We start from the raw sequence: 22,741 nt of genomic DNA on the forward strand, positions 1-22,741 counted from the left end.
AAAAAATGCATTTTTGACCTATTTTGGTCAATTTACGCGAAAACAAGGTCCGGTACCCCCAAATTTTTTTTGCGCGATTTACAGAGCTTTTTATTTTTCATAACATATATAAAATTTAAAAAATTTTATCGATACAATTTTTTTCTACAACGCAAAAGGTTGTCTATATTGAGAAAATTGCTGATTTTGCCATTGAAGTGTACAGAGATTTTTGGATATGTACACCTCTTTTAAAACGGCTGTAGCTCAAAAGTGAGGTCCGGCACCCCCTGTTTTTTTTACTGATTTATTATCTACACATATTAATGTACAAAATATGTCAATTTAAAAAAATTTGATCGAATGGTTTAGTTACGACGGTAAACCCTTAAACAGGTTCGATTCCCTGCAGTGTCATCGAAGTGGGTCACAGGAGGCTGCCGAGGACTGGTGTTCTACCTACCTGGTCCTAAGTTAGCAGTCAGGTTATGGTTATCACTATAGAGAGGGAGGGGGAGGGGTCAGTGTAAATAGGGATTGTCAGTCACTGGACATCATCTTAAAACCATGATCATCATATATTCCACGGACTTAAATGACGCAATATAGTTCAAACCTTCATTTTGTAAGGTGTATTTTATTATCGTTTACATACATGCGAAGCAATATATACTAAAACATTCTCAATTATACTGTACTATAATAAAATAAGTACTTAATTATTGTTGGACATGTTTTTCTGTTGAAAGCTAAAATAAGAAAAACGCCAAATACCACAAGATGCTGCGCTTCCCTCCGGGTTCACACGCGCCTTTAGGATACTCTTATGCTGAGTGCCTTGAAAAGTGCTTAATGTTATCATATAGACAAATATCTAAGCTCCCCCCCCATTTCGTCAAAATTTGACACTTTTAAGAGGAAAATACCCTAAATGCGCCCAATTTATGTAAGTTGGTTGCATCATTTTTTGTGTCTGATGAAACCCACCAATAACTGGACATATGAGGGGCCATCGCTATCCAAAACTCCTGAAAATGCACCACAAAACTGCGGCACATACCCGTTACTACCAAATAGGGAGACCCCCAACCCCGGGTTCTGGCAGTTGGCCTTTTCATGTTATTAGTTCTGGCTGATACTGGTTTTAGTGCCTCTATTGTTAATTAAATCCGTGAAAAGGCGTGGTTTCCGTAATTGGGCGGGAGATGCTTTCATTTGATTGGTTAGTTGTGATATAACCCGCCCAAAAACTAATATATAAATGAATACGAATTACAATTGAGATGTTGAGATAAGACAATATAGATTTAACAACTCGGAACTTGAAAAGGCCACTACTTTTGCGGGGGAGGGGCTGTGTAACAAGATTAAATATTCTCTGAACGGAAATAAACATACTTCGTATGACTAAAATAGTACGAATATTAAGGAATGTTATAATCACTGGCACAATGACCTAAACAAAATATCTCGTCACTTTGACAAGTGTGAATATTTACAATTATTATACGACCACAAAATCATGTGCTGTGCCACAACAGAAAATAATGTGTTCCCGTGATGTATTGGTAAAATTATGCTAAATCACACGTGGAACATTGATATACTTTGCTGAATAGGATGGTAATTCTTGGAACACCAACAAAGTCAATTATCATGCATAATCAACCCATTTACCTCAAATCCCAAAGCAAGCCAATAATTTCTCAACTTTAATGTTATGTGCTGGTTTATAGAAACACTAAAAATAATGCATCAAGGGAAACTTTGATTCTCTGCTGCGGTGCTGAGCTATAATTGACCTTTTCGGCAAATCCCATAAGCCTTTGCGAGTACACCTGAGATGTCGTCATTTGACGTCCCGCCGATGCGCACATAAGTTTATCGAACATCGTTACTGCGCATTGTAAGTCGGTGTGACGTCAAATGACGATATCTCAGGTGTACTCGCAAAGGCTTCTGGGATTTACCAAAAAGTTCAATTGAAGACCGAATTAAAAATATGCGTATGACGTCCTGTCAACCAAACCAAAAATACTGTACTGCACAGGTCTGCAAACAATCACGCCGCGCCTTTTTGCCCTGACGCGTGACGTTAGACGCAAACTAGTCTTTTTAATTCTGCCTTGAATTATAATATATTTTTTGCTGAAAGACGAACTAAACCAAATAATGCCGAAATAATAAGAGCAAGCAAGAGCTATTACCAATGAGCACACAACGTATACCAATAAATACAGATACAAAATATATACCCCTGAAAATAGTATGACTATATACCGTATTATTTTACATAATAAAAGACAGAATGCTAGTGAAAATACCAGCAGTACCCGTGTTTACCTATTTTCTTTTTCAATGAGAGGAAATACGTTAATATTTCTATATTAAAGTTAAAATAATTATAAAACTTGAGAAGTAAAATCTTATTCCAAATACCAAATCTTCCCTCTTGAATGCTTTTTGCATTGGATTTAAACCAACGCTTAACACATGTTAATACCATGGTACGTACATTATAGTGTGTAATAATTAAGTTCCTTATCGGGATGTTCGGGAGCTCCGTGGATATTTACTAGATATCATAATAACCATGCACAAAACTGTTAACTTTTGATGGAGCGTTTCACCATTAATTCCCCGAACAGCCCAAGTATTCTTAAAATATTACATAATATACCCATTGAAAACCCCAGTCTCTTCCACGAGAGCGACACCATTTCTTATTTGTCACGGAAAAACACGTAACATAACCCCATTTTATACAAATTACCGACTAATAAAAAATCTACAACTTTTAATAAATAGATTTGGACATTTTATACAGATGAAAAAATTTGGCAATTAACTTAAACTTAATTATATTACTGTACTGGTTACTGTATCATTGGATTAAATTGAAGTGTTCAAATATTTTTTCCGAACAATGAACCTGATAATAAAACATGAACAAAAGAAAATTTATGTCGAAATATTATGGAATGTGGTTAAACCATTTCATTTATATCAGAGCTGAGCCAGTTACATTTTATGATTCATTACAATAATATACATATCTTTATGTAACTATAAAACATTTAAAGAATCAAATACATAATTTCTACCAATGATCAATACGCGTCCTGCACGCACGTACATGTACGTCTATTATACTTTCACACAGTGTTACACATTTCTGTTAATTAGCCATTACTTGAATTTATGTGTATATACTATATATATATTATATAGGGTAATTTTGTTAAGTCTTCGGTGTTCATCATGTTAGGCTGTGTGTTTATTTCAGATACATTTCTGCCACTTTTACCATACTAACAATTCTGGTTACATAACTCACAAAGAATGAGGTTGGTCATAAGGAAGGTAAGAGTTGCATATAGTTTCAAGCACGAAGATGTTTGTTTGTTCGTGACACTTTACTATACTAGTATAATAGTATAACTATTTGTTTGTTTGCGATATGTTTACTACTTCTCATTTTCTACATTTTCTTCAAATTGCCTCATAACGTTTCCAGCTGGTTTATAAAAGCCAACCAGAATAACCTTGCCTTCTTTGGTGATCGCTTTCCCCGCGCCAAACTCTTTGGAGTCTTTCCATACCATCTGCGTAAAATGACCTGCGTGGTGAAATATAAAGAGTTTTAAAGTTGGTCCAATTGAACGAACCCTGAGGAACTCCTGATTATGATTGATGATTAATAAATGAATATTTATTGCCTGTTATGCAAATTTGACAATGCCAAAGCGCATGCATGCGATTGGCTTTTCTGCAAAAGCGATAAAGTATAAATTTAGACTGACACAAGATGATCATAGTAAGTTAGCAAACGAGAACCAAAACAAAAGAGAAATTAATTTCTTCGTTCTTCTACTCTCTGGCTTGGTTTGTCATTTTTACTTCTTCCAAAATTTAAATTTAAAAAGTCGGTTGTGTTCATCGTTATTTCATTACTACGAAACTAGAAACTTAAGAACACTTTTCTTTAACTGCTGTTGAATTTCTTTTAAGAATAACAATAACAAACTTGACACGGCTTTGTGACAAAGAGTAAAGTCGGTTGTGTTCATCGTTATTTCATTACTACGAAACTAGAAACTTAAGAACACTTTTCTTTAACTGCTGTTGAATTTCTTTTAAGAATAACAATAACAAACTTGACACGGCTTTGTGACAAAGAGTCATCTACATACCTGCACCAGAAGTAAATCCTGGTTTCCCGAAGTCGTATTTCTCTTTTTGTTTGTACCACATTTCAGCTGTCTGGTCCCCTGTGGTAATAATGGAACAAAGAAAAGTGAATAATGTTAATGTGGATTCAGAACCGGATTCAATTGGAACCGGACCTACTACTACAACCAATATACAGTATTTCGCGTGGAATAAGATGAAATGTTTAGATTAGTTTTGTTCATTTTGAAAAAATCGCTTTCTTAAGGGATCTAGAATGAGCGTTTATTGCGTTTCGACAGTATTTTTTGTGGGACATGAGAGCACCTCAGACCTATCGAATTGCATTCTGAATACGAAGCATTTCTTTCTGATATCAAATAATTTAAATTTGTTGAAAATCACAATATAATACAAATTGTATGACAAATTATAAAAATTTGATATTTTTCAAATTTTGATCCTCGAAGTAATTATATAAATCTAATGATATATTTTAAAGTGTATGTAGCTGGGAGGAAAAGCCGACGGTCAATTGAACATTTTGACCTTTCATATTGAAGATATGGATTTTTTCCCCAAAAAGACCTAACTTTTGTTGGTGTTTTTGGAAAAAAATCCATATATTCAATACGAAAGGTCAAAATTTTCAATTGATCGTCGGCTTTTCATCCCACCTACATACACTTTAAGTATAAATCATTAGATTTATAAAGTTTACTTCAAGTACTGTTAAATATCAAAAATATCAATTTTTAATGATTTGCCATAAAATGTGTATTAAATTGCGAATTTCAAAAATCAAAATTATTTGATATCAGAAGGACATTCTTCGTATTCAGAATGCAATTCGATATGTCTGATGTGCTCTAATGTCCCAAAATAAATACTGTCCAAACGTTCATACCCATTCCCTTAAAGGTAATAATGGAAAAAGAAAAGTGAATAATATCAATGTGGATTGAGAACCAGGACTTGTATTTTTCTCATAATCCTGTAATATTTTAGGCCTGAATTATGTTCCGTTTTGAGGTTTATGAACAAAATTGATAGCCTCATCCTAAGCGTTCTATGAGCCACTGTGATACACGTTTTTGCGTCTAATGTCAAAAACCGGTGGAGCAATTTAAATCAAAACTTGGAATCAGATATAGATTTGTTTGGTGATATGCCTCAATGTAAGGAACAAAACAATCACAAACATCGGACCACCATCTTTAAAAAATGTGCCAATAGCACATTGCAGTGACTTGCACCGTACCATATCCTGAACTCGGTATTAGGTCCTATGTATACGTATTATAATCTCTTATTTTAAACACGACTGGACGGAGTAAACTAACAACAACTTTGCATAATTAAGTTTCCATTTTCTCAAAAAGCTGTCGACTATGTATTGAAATTAATGATAGCAGTAAGGACACCATCGATAAAAAGGACACTAACCTGAAAAATCAGTGGTGGCGCTATTGTAATGCATAGCGATGTTCTCTCCGACATCCGACTCGCCGCTATTTTTGAACAAGTCTTCTTTGGCAAGATGGGCGGCCCAATCCTGGGCTCTCTTTTCTAACTCCTTGGAATGTTTCAGTGGTTTGGCATTGTGTTTCTTTCTTAGCTTGTTGTGAGCTTCTAGAAGATCTTTCTGATATGTTTTTACATCTTTTGGACACAGATCGGGTTCGTCTAGTTTTACTGCATTAATCTGTTGACGAGATAGCAAAAGTAAAACTAAATGTACAACAATTTAGGAATCATTGTGAATATTATCCAAGCCGCAAATAGTTTGTGCTCATCAAACTGTTATTTTTGTATAAAGCATAATGATACAGCATTGTAGAAAACATATCCGTGTAAAGATTCATCACCTGCTACATATTCTTCTTGTTTTAAAGATTGAACATGCACGCATACACATTGTACACCTAAACACACGTTCATAACCCTATAACACACACACCCCAACTATACCCCATCACATCCTACCCTCCCCTACACCCACCCACTGCACACCCACAGCCCCGGAAACCTCCGATACAAGCTAATACACATCATACCCACCCACACCCGACCAGCAGATACTGATTTACCTTTTTGACTGTCACGTCCATCTTCTTGTCAGTTTCGCTCCTCGGTGGTTCCTCAACCACATACTGAGTTGTACGGACTACACGAGTTACCTGAAACCAACCAAAATTATCAGATTATATGACGTGAATTAATATCTTATCAGTTAAATATAAAATAAATATAAATAGTTAAATTTGAAAACAACATAATTTGGAAGGGTGCGACAAGGGTGTCTCTGAATACCGTTGCTTTTTGCAATGAGTGTCGACAAACTTCCAAGAAGCGATTCATCAGCTGAGCTGACGATACACTTCGCATCGTCGCTGTTGTTGATAAATCGTAGGAAAATATGCTCATTAAAGGCGCTATCAAACAATGAGTTGTAGGAATTGCTTACAAGTGAAAAATAAGTCAATAAAATGGTGAAGAAAACGGCATTGTTTATCCATTCAAATGCATGTAGCTACAAGTTGCAGTTCGGACAAATTCGCCCAACATTGTCCAAAATGTGACACTGACTTTAACCTTATTTTGTCGTTTTTAGTCTTATCACTTACAAGGTATGTTAGCACACCCATTTGTTTTACAAAAAGGTGAATATCTGATTTTTGATGATCATTAAGATTTTCGGATGCAGCGGAACATTGATAATGTTTTTTTCCGTTTGGTAGAAAAGTTAACATTGTCATAATTTAACTTTAGAAACGAGTGAAAAACAAACATGACAATTACAAAAGTAAATAGTTAAATAATAATTGATATCTAAATTAACGATACTAGAAATATTTTAATCTTATAAATAGGGGAATGTTGTATGTTTGTGAGTTTGTTTGTGGGTATATCCACGCAAAAGCTCCGTCAGTTTCAATCCAAATGGCGCCAAATTCATACGGGAAATCGAGGAATATACGGGAACGTGCTTAAAAAAGGGAACGTGCTTAGAACGTGCTTAGAACCAGGGCTTGAATTGATAAGGCGTGATACTTCTGGCGAGATGTCACAAGACAATTCTCAAAAAATTAATAAAATATATTTGATATTAATCCGCGATGTTATAAGGCCCACCTATTACGAGCTGATCAAACTATAACTCGCAACTACTAAATTATTGGGGAATGTCCAAAAAGACAAACCCGTATTTAGAAGGGGGTCACATTGGGTTTTCCCAGTAGATGAGTATAAAGTACGCACCTTTGATGGCGATTCTGGTGCTGGCGGAACGAACCCATCGTCCCTTGGAAAAACATTATCTTCATATTGTCCGATTACATTTCCTGGTGGTTTGTACTGCCCAACTAGTATCACTTTGTTTTCTCTAGTGATGGCCTTGCCTATGCCAAATTCTTTGGACGCTTTCCATACCATCTGAGTAAAATGACCTGCGAGAAAAGAGACAAAAGTTTTTAATTGTTGGGCCGATTGAGCGATCCCAGAGGTACACCATTATGATGCCTTCTATCGTCTAACCTTTTTGATTTGTTACCAAAGGCGCAGTCTTAACTCATGTTACATTTGACTTCCAATCCTCTTCTTCTTCTTGTCAATATATTTGAGGCCAAATGCCTAAACGGATCTAAGCCCAAACGCCTCTACAGAGAAGGCTCTATAAAGGCAATTGACATCCTACCCGTTGCCAACAAGGAGAGAAAAGAAACAATCAACAAAACTGTTCTATTACCTGTGCCGTTACTAAATCCAGGCTTCTTGAAGTCATAATTACGCAGCTCGGCATACCAGTGGTCGGAACATTCCTTACCTAAATCGGAAAAAGAATAAAATGTTTACTTATAGTAAAACACTTATGGTACTGTATGTCACGCATCAGAATCTAGAGCGCATTGCCAGCTCGATCGATAATTATCGATCGAGCTGGCAAGATGACTGTAAAATAAAAGTATACCCTTTTGGTGTAAATTTGGTGTAAATAATGACAAATGTATACATACCGGGCATAAATACACCATTCTCACATGTAGTCACCGTTTTCTTTCAATATTACAGTAAAATCGGAGCCAGAGATAAAAAAAAAGATACTAATTTGCATATGACGTCACATGGCAATCAAACTCGGAAAGGATAAAGTTTTCGTGTTGTCGTTATGATGAGTTCCTGAACGCGTCGGTATAAATATGGCATACAAACCATCTGAAAAGTTGGGTCTTGGAAATTGAAAATTTTCTTTCCTGAAGGCATGCACATGTTATGTAAAGAACGTGGTTCCTATATAGACCGAGTGGACTTTGGTCTCTTCTGCGCATTAAGCTGCGACAACTATCACAACTCTGATCGTCACATAGTGCATCCACTCTTCACCCAACTAAAGGCCATAATCATAATCTACTTACCAGAATATGCAGTAGTTGCAGATGAAAAGTGCATAGCAACGTTCTCGCCGATATCGGACCTGTCACTGTGTTCAAACAGGTCGTTTTGGGCTAGATGTTCCGCCCAACTTTGCGCCGACTTGCAAAGGTCCTCCGACATCTTCATTACTTCTACCTTTAATAGAAAAGTTAAAACAATGAAGTGGTGCTTATCTTGCGTAGATCTAAGGTTTTAAGCTCGCCGGCTTCTAAAGTTTACAAAGTTTTAAGTCCTTGTAAACTTTTTATAAGAGTACGGCGATCATTTTCTGTGTTTGGTTCTGTGCAGTAAGAATGACAAAATTAATGAATGAACACAGCTGACGAACAGTAGTACACTACGTGACGCGGAAATTAATCCAAATCATTCCTGATTTGTTGGTATATTTCCGATAACATCTTTATTTGAACAAATATGGCTTTAAAACTTTCGACGGAAACAAATGAAGAAACATTTTATAATTTACCCTGCAAATATTTTCGGTAACGACCAGTTAACCATCACGATAGGCTAGTAAATGGCTGATTGTCTTCACACACCTGGATGGTATGGTGTTTGAAGACTTTCGTAATTTTTCGAAAGATCTCGGCCTTGCCCCCACCCCAACTGGTTACGCTACTCCATATTCTCCTATATATTCCCCTTATTAAGTGAAAGCTTACCTTGTGTTTCTTGCGGTATTCATTATGGTGTTGCAGACATTCCTTCTGAAAATTCTTGACTTCATTTTTGTCGACTTTGGGAACGTCACCTTTCTTATTCTTCTTTTTGAAAAGACCACGCTAAAAATAATAATAAAAAAATAATATAAAATACAACATTTAAGTAAGATCATATATGTTTTCCAAGGGGCTATTCCAGTTGAAATCCATACCCATGGGATAGACATGACCTTAATCTCCCACACAACATGCACAAGGAGTGTGAATTTCAAATGAGTTTAATACAGGAATGGGTGACTCCATTTGAAATCTACACCCCCTGTGTGTGAGACAAAGGTCATGTCTTCTATAGGGGGTACGGTGTATGGATTTCAACTGGAATAACCCAATATTACGACGACGTTATATCTGCCTTAAGGTTGGTCTGAACCCTGGAATTATGGAAACTTTCGGGCCTCATAACTTCTAAATTGTTGGTCTAAAGTATATAAAAGTATTTAGAATGGCAAAGACTTGATAAGTTCATCTGTGAGGTCAAATTTGGCCAAAATGCCATTTTGGCCCAAAATCTAAAATAACGGTTTTGGCCCACTTTTTTCGTGCATCCTAACCAAAATATTCTTGGGCCAAAATTTTTTTTTCATTAATTTTTAAAAACTAGATCAAAATATCTAGGACCCGTTGTTTCATTTTTTTGAATTTCGACCATCTTTGAGAAATTTGCACCAAAATGGTCAAAAAATGCCGATTTTTCAAAAAAATCAGAAAAAAGCCCGATTTTGGCCCAAATTTCAAATATTTTTGGTGAAATTGGTCAAAATTCAAAAAAATGAAAAAACGGGTCCTCGATATTTTGATCTAGTTTTTAAAAATTAATTTAAAAAAAAATGTTGGCCCAAGAATTTTTTTGTTACGATGCACGAAAAGAAGTGGGCCAAAAACCGTTATTTTTGGGATTTGGGGCCAAAAATGGCATGTTGGCCCAAATTTGACCTCACAGATGAACTTATCAGTCTTTGCCAGTCTAAATATGTATACTTTTATATACTTTAGACCAACAATTTAGAAGTTATGAGGCCCGAAAGTTTCCATAATTCCAGGGTTCAGACCAACCTTAACAAATTGTGCGTTTTTTACTTCACAACTTGAATCCCTCCTGAGAGGTTCTATTTGCCTCTGAGATTGAACATAGCTAGTATAGAGGCAGTATATGAATTAGATTCCAGAATCATGGGAAATACTATTTCAACCTTTTTCAGTTTGATGAAGTCCGAGACACATCTGACAAAAGCTCGACCAAGGGATAGCAGATTGCCAGGGGCTGTAAAACCAAAAGCCCATGCTATCTACTGAAGATAGTTTTGTGTTAATTATTTCACATATATTATTTTCAGTTGTGGATTTAAGTCCATTAATAAAGCTCGTGCAATCTAATATAAATAGACATCTGATAGTAACACTAAAGCCATTGTTATCTATACTGAAGGGAGCATGTGTTGATTACAGTCAAGTCCACGCTATCTACTGAAGATATCATTGTGTTAATTACATTACAATAAAGACCAAACTATCTACTGAAGATATCATTGTGTTAATTACATTACAATAAAGACCAAACTATCTACTGAAGATATCAGTGTTAATTACATTACAATAAAGACCAAACTATCTACTGAAGATAGCATTGTGTTAATTACATTACAATAAAGATCAAGCTATCTACTGAAGATAGCATTGTGCTAATCACACGCAGTACAGCCCATTTTATACACTGTAGATAGTATTTTGTTAACTGCATTTTAAGCCAGTTGTGTTATTTACATTTATAAAGCCCACGCTATCTACCGTAGATAGTATTTTGTTAACAACATTTAAACCAATGGTGTTAATTGCATATGCACCCTCAACTGAAATATTCTCATTTTCTATACATTCTCAAATTGACCTTCAATTTCGCATCTACTAATTCCAGTTGTGCTATCTGCTGAAGATAGCATTGTAGAAATTATGCTAAACTCTATAAGCTATCTACTAAAGATAGCATTGTGCTAATTACATTTCAGCCCATTCTATCTACTGTGGATAGCATTTTGTTAACTGCATTTTAAACCAGTTGTGTTATTTACATTTATTAAGCCCACGCTATCTACCGTAGATAGCATTTTGTTTTTAAACCAATGTTAATTATTTTAAACCGTTAACTGAAATATTCTCAGTTTGACCTTCACTTTTGCATCTGTTATTACCAGGTGTGCTATCTACAGAAGACAGCACTGTAGAAATTATGCTTAACTCCAAGCTATCTACTGAAGATAGCATTTGTATTATTAACACTAACGACCAGGTTATCTATTGTGAAATGCGTGTACTAAATTTACCTTTTATGATAGATAAAAATGAATTGATTGCAAGCATACCAGACATTGCTTGAATCACTTAACAATGATATTTTAAAAAGATTGGGTCAAATGAAATCACTGTGCATGCTGTACCAAAATGATTGTTACCAAACAGTGTTCAATGTTATAAAACTATAAATTCTGGTCATTTTAAGTGGATCCAATGTTGAAATTGTAAGAAGCACCAGGATTGTCATTAATAGTACATCCAATGGGTATACAATCATGTTGATACAGCCTGGTCCCAGCCAGCCAGCGACACGAGCTATATATAATTAAAGGGACGCCAGACTGGAAATACCAGGCTGGACAATCCCTAATTTAATGATACGATGTAGAATCGTGATAATACAAAGGGGTTCTAAAACATGTAAAATGAAATGCACATACTACATGCAAGAGTCAGAACCAGAAGAGTCACTAAAGATATGGTGACCTGATCACCTGATTGTAATACATGGTGCTTTCTAACCTCACATTGAAGCCCATCACCCAAACATTCTTATTCCAAATTTTAGGTTAAATTGCTCGGTTTGGATTCTCGAAGTAACCAAGTGTATGGCTGACTGTGACCAATAGAACAGCATGACTTCCGGAGTGTTTTTAGTATACCGTCTAAACGAAACGTATTTCAAGCTTAATAATATTTCACGTGAGTGATTAGAAAAATAAAGCTTTCATTTGATACCAAAATCTGCATTTTTATGAGCTAACATAGGATGATACTGTCAATCGGGAGACATACAACATGGAATGAATGAAGTACAGATGAAGATATGCAAAAATGCAAAATTCAGGCAGATTAATGATAAGAAAAACCCAATGAATGCCATCACCATCATTGTAGTTTTAGATTATGACGAAGGATATGTCCCGGGTAGGGTTGGGATTTTCGGGTAATTTTGTGCCCGGGTACCCGTTTATTTTTCGGGCGGGTACCCGGGTACCCGAAATTTAAAAAAAAAACATTTTTTTTTTTTTTTTAAATTTCGGGTATCCGGGCATGGAATTCCTGCCCGGGTACTCGGCTACCCGGGCGGGACTCGAATTCCCGGGACTCGGTCCCTACCTTAGTCCCGGGATATGTTTAATACAGCACACTTACCAAGTTACATCAATGAATACGATGTTGTCAAGCATGATGGATGATGGGATGCATGCAAATAAATAAAACAAATGTCACATTATTTCTATACATTATATGAGAGCAATATAGCAGACATATTAGCCGAGTATAGTCGATTCAATGTCCCGGTGAATGTTACATACGCTTTTCTAAATTAGGAATCGCCAACTACAGTAATTTGGTCTAAAACACTATATATAATATACGCAGATCAATCCAAATCTAGCAGTTCATGACCATATCCAGTGTGGTCTTTGTAAAAAACATGGGGGTCTAAGTATTTTTCATGTTCAGTGGCGTATCAGTGTCAGTTGTCCGAAGGGGGCGGATACAAAAAATCTCGGTGGGCGTCATTTTGGTCCTGTGTTACTGTCAATTGTACACTATTATAGTATTGTTACCCAAAATTAAGGTGGAATATTGTGTTTACATGCATGGCCAATTTTCAAATTTACACTAGGGGATGGGTATGGGTTGAAATTTTCTTTGGGGTTTGGTTTTAGGGCAGTTGAAATTTTCTTTGGGGGGGGGGGTGAGTTAGCAAACCAACTCATTTAGGGGTTCATTCAAGCCTCCGCAAAGACCACACTGGTCATTTAATCTTATTGGCAATGTCTGACGTTCAATATGATTATCTACATGTTTGGTGAATTTACCTATTCAAATAGACGAAGTCTAATTTCATACTTCTTACAGTATTAAAAAATTAATTTACAAATTTACTTTCAAATACGCCGTACTTTGCTAATGATGTCGATTTAATTTTATGAGAACACTCAGTGACCGGAAAATGTGCGTTATAATTTATAGCCTATATAAAATGCATTCATATCATCAGTCTATACGTAAAGCACACTTTCCGGTCATTGGATATTCTCACAAAGTAAAATCATCATTTTTGTCATCGTCATAGTCGTCTCTTCCATAGGCGTAGATCCGGGGGGGGGGGGAATCCTCCCCCGAATATTTTGCAAGGGGGATGGTCCATACAATCATCCCCCCAATGTTGACGCCTGTATGTGGGTTTCTGACCAAATTAGCCTCATATTTGGACATTTTAGCCCACAAAGCCCAATTTATTCCACTTTTGCACAATATTTCATCAGTTTAGCTTCAAAATGGCAAAATTTGTCGCGCGCATTTGTACCATAAACTAATTATGTCGCCAAAATGTGCCGGATTCACTATATTTCAAGAAATGTTTTCCAACCCAATCACCCATGGCAAAAAGAAATCTACGCCGCTGGTCTCTCCTCCTCCTCCTCCTCATCATCACCATCGTCATTAACATCACCATGACCATCATCATCATCATCGTCGTCATCGTCATCATCATACGCACCTTCCCACCATCAGCACTTCCAGCACCGCCTTTCTTCATGTCGCCGCCGCCTACTGGAAATATGTTATCCTTGTACCTGCCTGCAATGTTACCTGTAACGAGCAATAAAAAAGACATAGTGTCGACAAAAGTAAACAAGAGCCAACTATATTATAATTAATTAAAAATAAAGAATCAAATTGAATGTTGTGAAATTTATTGTCATTAATAGCTGATGTCTATAGTCTCACGTTTGCATTTCACTCATTAGACTAATGAATTGAGTGTAAAGCAGTATGCAGACTCCGAGTATTAGACGTACAATATTGTATGCAACATATCTACGTTATTTAATCTATTGCCATTCTATTTCCAGTAATGTTTAAGTTCTAACGAATGTTTGATGACGTAAAATCGATAATATGTTACGTATAATATCTGGTAGAAATATATATATCGATTTTACATCATCAAACATTCGTTAGAACTTAAACATTACTGGAAATAGAATGGCAATAGATTAAATAACGTAGATATGTTACATACAATATTGTACGTCTAATAAAAAGTCTGCATACTGCTTTAGGCTGTCTGTCAGTTCAAAATACTGTAATTTCTGTACATAGTCATTAGGATAACACGACGAACGCTTTTCCAATATTACCTTCTGTATTATGATTTTATAAGAATATCCTACTTAAATTTAAAAAAAAATCCAATCCTGTATCAGACACCTTAATTATACACATACTTTTCTCTTTTCTGGCTAGTAATAAAATTGTATAAAGTGGCATGGTACAACTTTTCTTAAGTTTAGCCAAACTTTTCTTCTGTTGCCTTACACCATGTTGAACTTACCTGGTGGCTTGTAGTTACCAACGATGATTATTTTCCCTGAGTTAGTGATAGCCTTCCCAATTCCAAGCTCTTTACTGTCCTTCCAAACAACCTGAGAGAAATGACCTGTGGTGACGAGACAAAAAGTTTTACAGTTTGGGCCGACAGAACGATCCTTGTGGAACACCAAATTATTACCCCGTGAATTGGTTTATTTAAACAATGAATAATTATTTCACAAATAATATTATTTTCTCTAAACTAGTAATCTCCTTTCAAATCCAAACTCTTTACTGTCCTTCCAAACAACTTGAATGAAATGGCCTCTGGTGACGAGACAAAAAGTTTTACAGTTTGGGCCAACCGAACGAACCTTGCGGAACACCAAATTATTATCCCATTAAAGTACACATTTTGGTTTATTCAAGCAATTGTGATTCAATGAATAATTCAAATAATGGCAAATACCCTATAATATTATTTTTCCCTGAGCTAATGATCACTTTTCCAATCCCAAACTCTTTACTGTCCTTCCAAACAACTTGAAAGAAATGACCTGTGGTAACGAGACAGGAAGTTTTTTAGTTTGGGCCAACAGTACGAGCCTTGTGGAAGACCAAATCCCGTTAATTTACACATATTGACTTCTTTCAAGCAATTCGTGATTCGTTGAATAATTCTTTCACAAATAATGATGGCAAATATCATATTTATGTTTGATTATTTTCCCTGCGCTATAATAATCACCTTTCAATCCCAAACTCTTTACTGTCCTTTCAAACATCATGAATGAAATTACCTGTGGTGATGATTTAGAGAGTTTTACAATTGGGCCGACAGAACGAACCTTGCGGAACACCAAATTATTATGTAATATTGATTAATTCTTTCAAAAATAATACCAAAAATTCTACCAATACCAAACTCTTTGCTGACCTTCCGAACAACCCGAGTGAAATGATTTGATTACGAGGCGAAAAGTTATACAGTTTGGGCCAACAGAACGAACCTTGCGGAACACCAAATTATCACCCATTATAAAATATACACATTTTTGGCTTCTCTCAAACATTCATGATTCGTGCAATAATTCTTTCACAGATGAAGGCGACAATTCTGCAATATTAATGTTTGACATTTGACCTTCAAGCAAAATAGAATCAAAAACACAATTACTCATACATTTTGATGGATTTCATATGCCACGTTAAATGTTTTGTTGTTAAGAAACAAAGATCACTAACCCATTCTTTTATACTCGCAAAACAGAATTAAACTTACCAGTCCCTGATTTAAATGCTGGATTTTTGAAGTCAAACTTGGCAATTTCAGCGTACCAAAAGTCTGTAACTTCTTGACCTATAATCAGAAAGAACAAAGCAAAGCATTATAATTGATTGTTTTCCAGCATTCTGTCAATAACGTCTTGGAACTCTGAATCGCATCCCATATACATTATTATAATACACATGACACCTATTATATCTCCACGTATATTTCCTTTTGGTACACGATGATGTGAATCAGCCAGTTAATTCTTATTGATAATTCCATCTCCGTATTTTTTCCAGAGCATTCTGTCGGGATTACCGTTGCTGTTTAGGCAAACGTTATTTAGCACCTTAACCATTTGAGATGATTTGATGAAATATGCGAAACCTCTACAAGACGCAGCTGACCTACTATTTGTGTTTACATTATATTCCGACACTTGCCGAAACTCCCTGGCTGTACGTAATGTGTAGTATATAAATGTGTGCCAGTCTGAATACTTAATCGGTGGTTGTGTAGGTTTAATACCATCTATGCCTGCGAAATAGTCATCCAAAAAGGCAAACATATGAATTCCACATTTCACTTTATTGCCCAATAGGCTTTCTTTCATATAGGCCTACACCAGTTTACTCCGGAACTTTCACACCTTAAAGCTACTCTGAAAACGTCTGAAGATACGTCGCCCAGGGTATATCCATATTTGGCTCTGTGAACTCAAAATGCCATACATAAGTGCATGGTAGATCATTATATACCTCAAATTAAAAGTACATCAAAATATATCCAAAATGCTCAGTAATTCATCACAACATTTTATGTTCAGGCCACGAACAAAATGATGTTATAAAAATAGCAGAAATGGTTAAAGCAACTCTGTCGTAAAATTTGTCGCAACTCTGCCGTAAAATATATGTCATTCATCAAACCCTGTTGGATTCATCGCACAAAATAAAACAAATAGAAAATTACATGACAAATATCACATAATGAGGTCACGTGACACAATAATTGCGATAATTTGATAATTATTCCGTAAATTATCAAAATTGCATCATATTTTATTCACCAACCTTGCAGCTGTAACCACTGATGAAAATAAACATGTGTCTGTGTTGCGTCGTTCTATAGATGTGATATGTCTGTGGATGCGTAGGCTATATGAAAAGTCTCTCTCTTATATAATTCCTGTGCGAGACCCACATTTAATCAAGATTCTCCAGGGTGATGCATATCAACATCCAGTTAAGGTGGCGCTCATCAAAACATCGGTATGTCATGGGTTTTTTGGCATTCGTTTTGTGAAAGGGTATACATAAAAAAAAATATTATAAAAAAAAATGGTGATGCCACTGAGATATACATTAAAATCGTTTCACTTAAATAAAAGTAGAAGCGCAGTGCATCTCACTCGTAACATTAAGGGGTGGGGCAATGGAAATACTAGCGCATCTTGGTCCAACTTTACAACATTATCGCAGCTGCAGGGATTCGAACTTACGACATTGAGCTACCTCACGATTCGACGCCTTTTACTTCTACGTCACCAAGTTCATACACCGTAGGAGTGATTTTGGGAACAGTGGTATACATGTAACGCTGACCCCAAAACTCAAAATTCTAACTAAATACAAAAGGTTTGCATTGACGCATTTATATTAAAAGCAACATAGAAAGTTGCTGTTTGTTTTGGTAGTGGGTAGCCTATCCCGTAAAATCCATAAAAACACCAACCCTTCACCCCTCCTCCAAAAGGTCTAGTTGCTCTTTTTAAAAAAAGAAGAGCAAAACATTTAAAAAATGTACAATACAGAAAAGGCTTAAGTGATCGGTATCACTTTAATATGTTCCGGATTTGTGACGCACTTAGTAATGCGATTATTAACGTATGAACAGAGTTACAAGGTGTCCCAATTTTATAATTCCATCTACACATTGCTATCCCAGCCAATCTATAGCAAGACATGTAAATAAATACATGATTTTCTACCATCTTAAGGGAAGGGGTATGAACGTTTGGACAGTATTTATTGTGGGACATGAGAGCACATCAGACATATCGAATTGCATTCTGAATACGAAGAATGTCCTTCTGATATCAAATAATTTTGATTTTTGAAATTGCAATGTAATACATATTTTATGGCAAATCATTAAAAATTGATATTTTTGATATTTAACAATACTCAAAGTAAACTTTATAAATCTGATGATATGTACTTAAAGTGTATGTAGGTGGGATGAAAAGCCGACGATCAATTGAAAATTTTGACCTTTCGTATTGAAGATATGGATTTTTTTCCAAAAACACCAAAAAAAAAATAGGTCTTTTTGGGAAAAAAATTCCTCCCAGTTACATACACTTTAAGAATATATCATTAAATTTATCGAATTTACTTCGAGGACGGTTATATATCAAAAATGTGAAAAATATCAACTTTTAATAATTTGTCATAAAATTTGTATTATACCGTGAATTTCTAAAAATATCAGAAAGACATTCTTCGTATTCAGAATGTAATTCAATATGTCTGATGTGCTCTCATGTCTCACAAAAACCTCTGTCGAAACGACCAAAACGCTCATTCCAGATCCCTTAAGTTTAGAATTGTTTAATAAAAAAAGATATACTCGTATTCTATACGGATACTACGGCGTAAACAGCATTGGAATGGGATGCTGTACTCAGAGGACAGAACATCCAATATCCGATTTTTATACCGACATCCTAAGAGCTAAATATAAGTATTAGATGTTAAGGTTATAGGGCAAGGGTTATGATTAGGGTATAAAGGATTAAGATTGGGGCAGGGTTAAATATGGCGAGTGGCACTTTGTGCACTATAGTAAACTGCACTCCTCTGACCGCCTCAATATCACTATAATTATGCATCATATGAATGTGTATTTTAATTACGACAGGTAACCAATATTATACCATATTTCCAGTATACATCACTCAAGCAAATATAATTCGGCCTTATCATTGTACTATATTTTCACACGCTTGATGGGGAGCGGTTTAATTGATAATAAAGCACATCAATATTCACGGACAGGCGGACAGAATTGAGGATGCAAGGTGAGATGGAAATAGGCTAAAATAATGGACCATTCTTTAAATTTGCATATTAATTTACGTGTTAATATCGAATACAAAAAGGGCTTGAAAATATCGTGAGGAAACTTTTGTGATTTGCTAAATTTTCGCCAAGGCACAACCAACTAATAGTGATATAAAATTGGATCGGTTGAGCCCATATTTATTGGTCGAGCTATGAGTTTTAAAATATTGGACGAGACGTAGTCGAGTCCAATATTTTAAAACTCATAGCGAGACCAATAAATATTGGGCGTAAAGCATCCAATTTTATCATTATTATGTGTTGGATCCAATATTATCACAACTTGGATCCATCAAAACATAATAATGTCTTTTATTGTACACTCTAAGTCATACTCTTCATTCTTTTGAATACAATCCCACTCTTTAGTTTTGATCAGATATACTGTTCATTTTGATTAGGTTTATTACGCATTATCACTTTGAACCGACAATCTTATCAAAATGAATAGTTTCCGTTTTATTTTAACAAGTAACTATTCAAAATGACAAGATCCTCGACTTATTATTTGACACAATTATCCATTTCATTTTGATATAGGATTCTATTTTATCCCCCTCTGACAAGACAAACCATTCAAATTTGATCATTTAGGTTATAGGCCCTAAACTTATCAAATTTGATAAATTGGTCACTTTTGACAAGAATCTATATATTCATTCTATAATAATTACAAGATCACTATTTTAAATGACACCTTGCAAGACATCTTATCAAATTTGAATAGTTTCTTGTCATTTTGATGAGAATATCCCGGAGAATATCCGAGTGATTTTGAAGAAAAATCTGTTATGTCCCCATCTGAATAGTATCCCTTGTCAAATTTGACAATATTCAAAAATGAGTAGATCGTTTTAAGAGTTAATTTTAGGTTGTTCCTCTGAATCATATTTTGAGTTTATTCATCTAAACGATTTCCAAACACACATAGCCTATTTATATACTTGTACAATGTGCATGTACTGCCAATACACGAATGCAACATTACAATTTGACGAGTGATTTCTCCACGACTGTTAATAAATCACAACACATGAAATCAAAGCAATTGTTCAGGCCTAAATTAGTCGGTCTGAAACACGTCAAATTATACGCACCAGGAATAATACGCTCATCTACGAGTGCGCTGTTCTTTAACCCTAACATGCTTGCACATTAATTGAATGACCCGTTAATATGTTAGGTACAAAAACTCCTATTCCGGAACTTGAGGTCAACTTTTGAGCTATGATTGTTGGATAGGAGTCAATGAACTGCGCCGTTTTGAATGTGACCGTTTCGCTCATAGTGTCGGTTGTCTTCAGTACTCTGATCTACACCAGATAGAATAATATTGCGAATTGCCTATCTTAATAACAATATATAGATTTCAGTATTGACTTTAAATGATATTGATTTTGAAATTTAATATTTTGTGAACTGATCCATAACTATATGAGATATTATAAAGTGTCTGCATTATACATTGTTAAGGTAACTTTGAAGGGTAAAACAGTATCATGAATCGTGTTCGACAATTTATGCCGCAAATTAGACCGTTCTCCATCAAACTATTCCAAAACAATTGAGTCCTAAACTAAAAATACAATATGTATCAGTAACCACCGAGTCAAATGAACATTTGAACGACATAATAAACACTCACCCACCCCATCCACACACCCCACGTACCGTACACCCCCGGGCCTGGGCATACACCCATGGACAATCGACAACCTACATACAAATACATTCTGATAATGTTGTCAGACATCCTTTAAACTGAGACTAATAATTATTAGTGTCAGCTTTAAAATAACGGGGAGCACATTTTTGATTAAAGACGACCCCGGAAACGGTAAGACGACTTAAATGTTTTGTTACAAAATATATAGAGTACAGGTGCTCGTCCGAAAGCACACGTACCATATCTACAACCACCACCCTAACCACCTCACGAACCCAACCGCAATACCCTACCGACCCAACACCACCACCACAACCCCAAACAGAAAAGTGAAATTGCCGCAAAAAGTGGGAATTTACGTAATTTTGTTTTTTAATCTCAAAAGTGGGGGGGGCAAACCTGGGGGCAAGAAAATATTGGCAAATCCCCCTTGTCCCCCCCCGTAGCGCCGCCACTGCCCCCCAAACACACAGTTGCAAGGTGGTTAAAATGTGGAATCGGTTAAGTCTGCAGTATCATGAGTATAGTATAATTTTCTCGTCCAGCACTGTCCATTGCATTAACCAGTTTGACATTTTCCACGTGCAGCAACATAACACGCACTTCATTTCCCAGTCACAATTGCAACTAATATAGTTTTAATTAAAGGTAACAACATGTCCTTCCAATTTCGCAATAAACATTATCCCTCATCGCACAATTAAGAGTTATTTGTGATGCATGATATCAATCAAATTGATGAAAGAAATAGATCTGGACATTTATAGTGGACTTAAGTGGTATATCTCAAAGCGCTTGAAAATCGGGTAGTTACTGGTCAAGATAAGAATGACTTATTTTGGTTACAGCCCTACTCCAACTGTGCCCGGTACCCAGTAATACTCAAAACCACTCCTCGTGAAAGACAACGCAATACTACTCACCAAATGGCTATAATACCAACACATTATCCAATACTAATATAATGGTAAAATGGATATAAATCTCATAAAAGGGAATATTATCCAATGGATTCGATACCAATACCATAGGCTTGGTTGTAGTCACGATTTGAGGCAATATGATAAATTATTAATATTGCTCACATGCAGCATAATGAAAGTTCATTTTGATTTTCTACAGTAGCCTCTAGGCCTCTGGGACTGTAGCATAATTTATTTATACGCCATGCTCGTGAATATTACCGAGACAGCTCATGTAGGCAAAGAAGAATCTGCCGTTAAAGGGGTACAATATCCTAAAGACAAATTTCATTACGTTGCAACCCCCTTTAAGTTTTAAGCAATTTCTCTTGGCAGCTTTTAAGCTGTCAAGAGAAAACTTAAGAGTTTCCTCATTTTCCTGTCCCTAGGCCTGAGATGACTAATGTATCAATTTGTCATACATCACATGACAATAAAGGACCCAGGTGGGCATGTACACCAGATGAACAGGTGCAGCTTTCCGTGTGACCTTGACCTGCGGCAAATAGCTGTCAAATGTTGACAGCTGGTAACAGGTGTCATGCTGATATCAAAGTAAGATGTAAGATACGATGAATTGTTTTAGGAATCTATAATGTAATGTTGCAAGTGCTGTGTTGGTATGAATCTTGGCCAGAACAGGCAGCATTACGTAATAAGTTGTCGAGCAAAGATCCTGGGAAGATATTAAGGGTTGCCATCACCAAGGAATTAGAATTAGGGTTGTAGGCCTACGGATGATGGTTTAAATTAGGATTTGTGCTGGGAGTAGCCGGAAGAATTAAGGT

General features: G+C 35.8%; 1 protein-coding gene across 4 annotated transcripts in view; it reads right to left on the reverse strand.

Annotated features, from left to right (window-relative positions):
• Window positions 1–1,158: 1,158 nt before the first annotated feature.
• The window catches only part of LOC140138845 (uncharacterized), a 53,639-nt gene continuing 32,056 nt past the window's right edge, over window positions 1,159–22,741 (reverse strand). For 3 of the 4 annotated variants that reach the window (XM_072160617.1, XM_072160618.1, XM_072160616.1), the window contains exons 3-13: window positions 16,210–16,287; window positions 14,950–15,054; window positions 14,113–14,204; window positions 9,246–9,344; window positions 8,565–8,718; window positions 7,898–7,975; window positions 7,411–7,598; window positions 6,240–6,329; window positions 5,596–5,854; window positions 4,173–4,250; window positions 1,159–3,598 (exon numbers count right to left, since the gene is read on the reverse strand). In XM_072160617.1, coding sequence (XP_072016718.1) covers window positions 3,447–3,598; window positions 4,173–4,250; window positions 5,596–5,854; window positions 6,240–6,329; window positions 7,411–7,598; window positions 7,898–7,975; window positions 8,565–8,718; window positions 9,246–9,344; window positions 14,113–14,204; window positions 14,950–15,054; window positions 16,210–16,287 — 1,373 coding nt within the window. In that variant the 3' untranslated portion in view covers window positions 1,159–3,446. Of the gene's footprint in view, window positions 3,599–4,172; window positions 4,251–5,595; window positions 5,855–6,239; window positions 6,330–7,410; window positions 7,599–7,897; window positions 7,976–8,564; window positions 8,719–9,245; window positions 9,345–14,112; window positions 14,205–14,949; window positions 15,055–16,209; window positions 16,288–16,611; window positions 16,805–22,741 lie in introns of those variants that run through there. The other variant, XM_072160619.1, reaches the window with a different exon arrangement.

Source organism: Amphiura filiformis, chromosome 18 (assembly GCF_039555335.1).
Source record: "Amphiura filiformis chromosome 18, Afil_fr2py, whole genome shotgun sequence".
NCBI lineage: Eukaryota > Metazoa > Echinodermata > Ophiuroidea > Amphilepidida > Amphiuridae > Amphiura > Amphiura filiformis.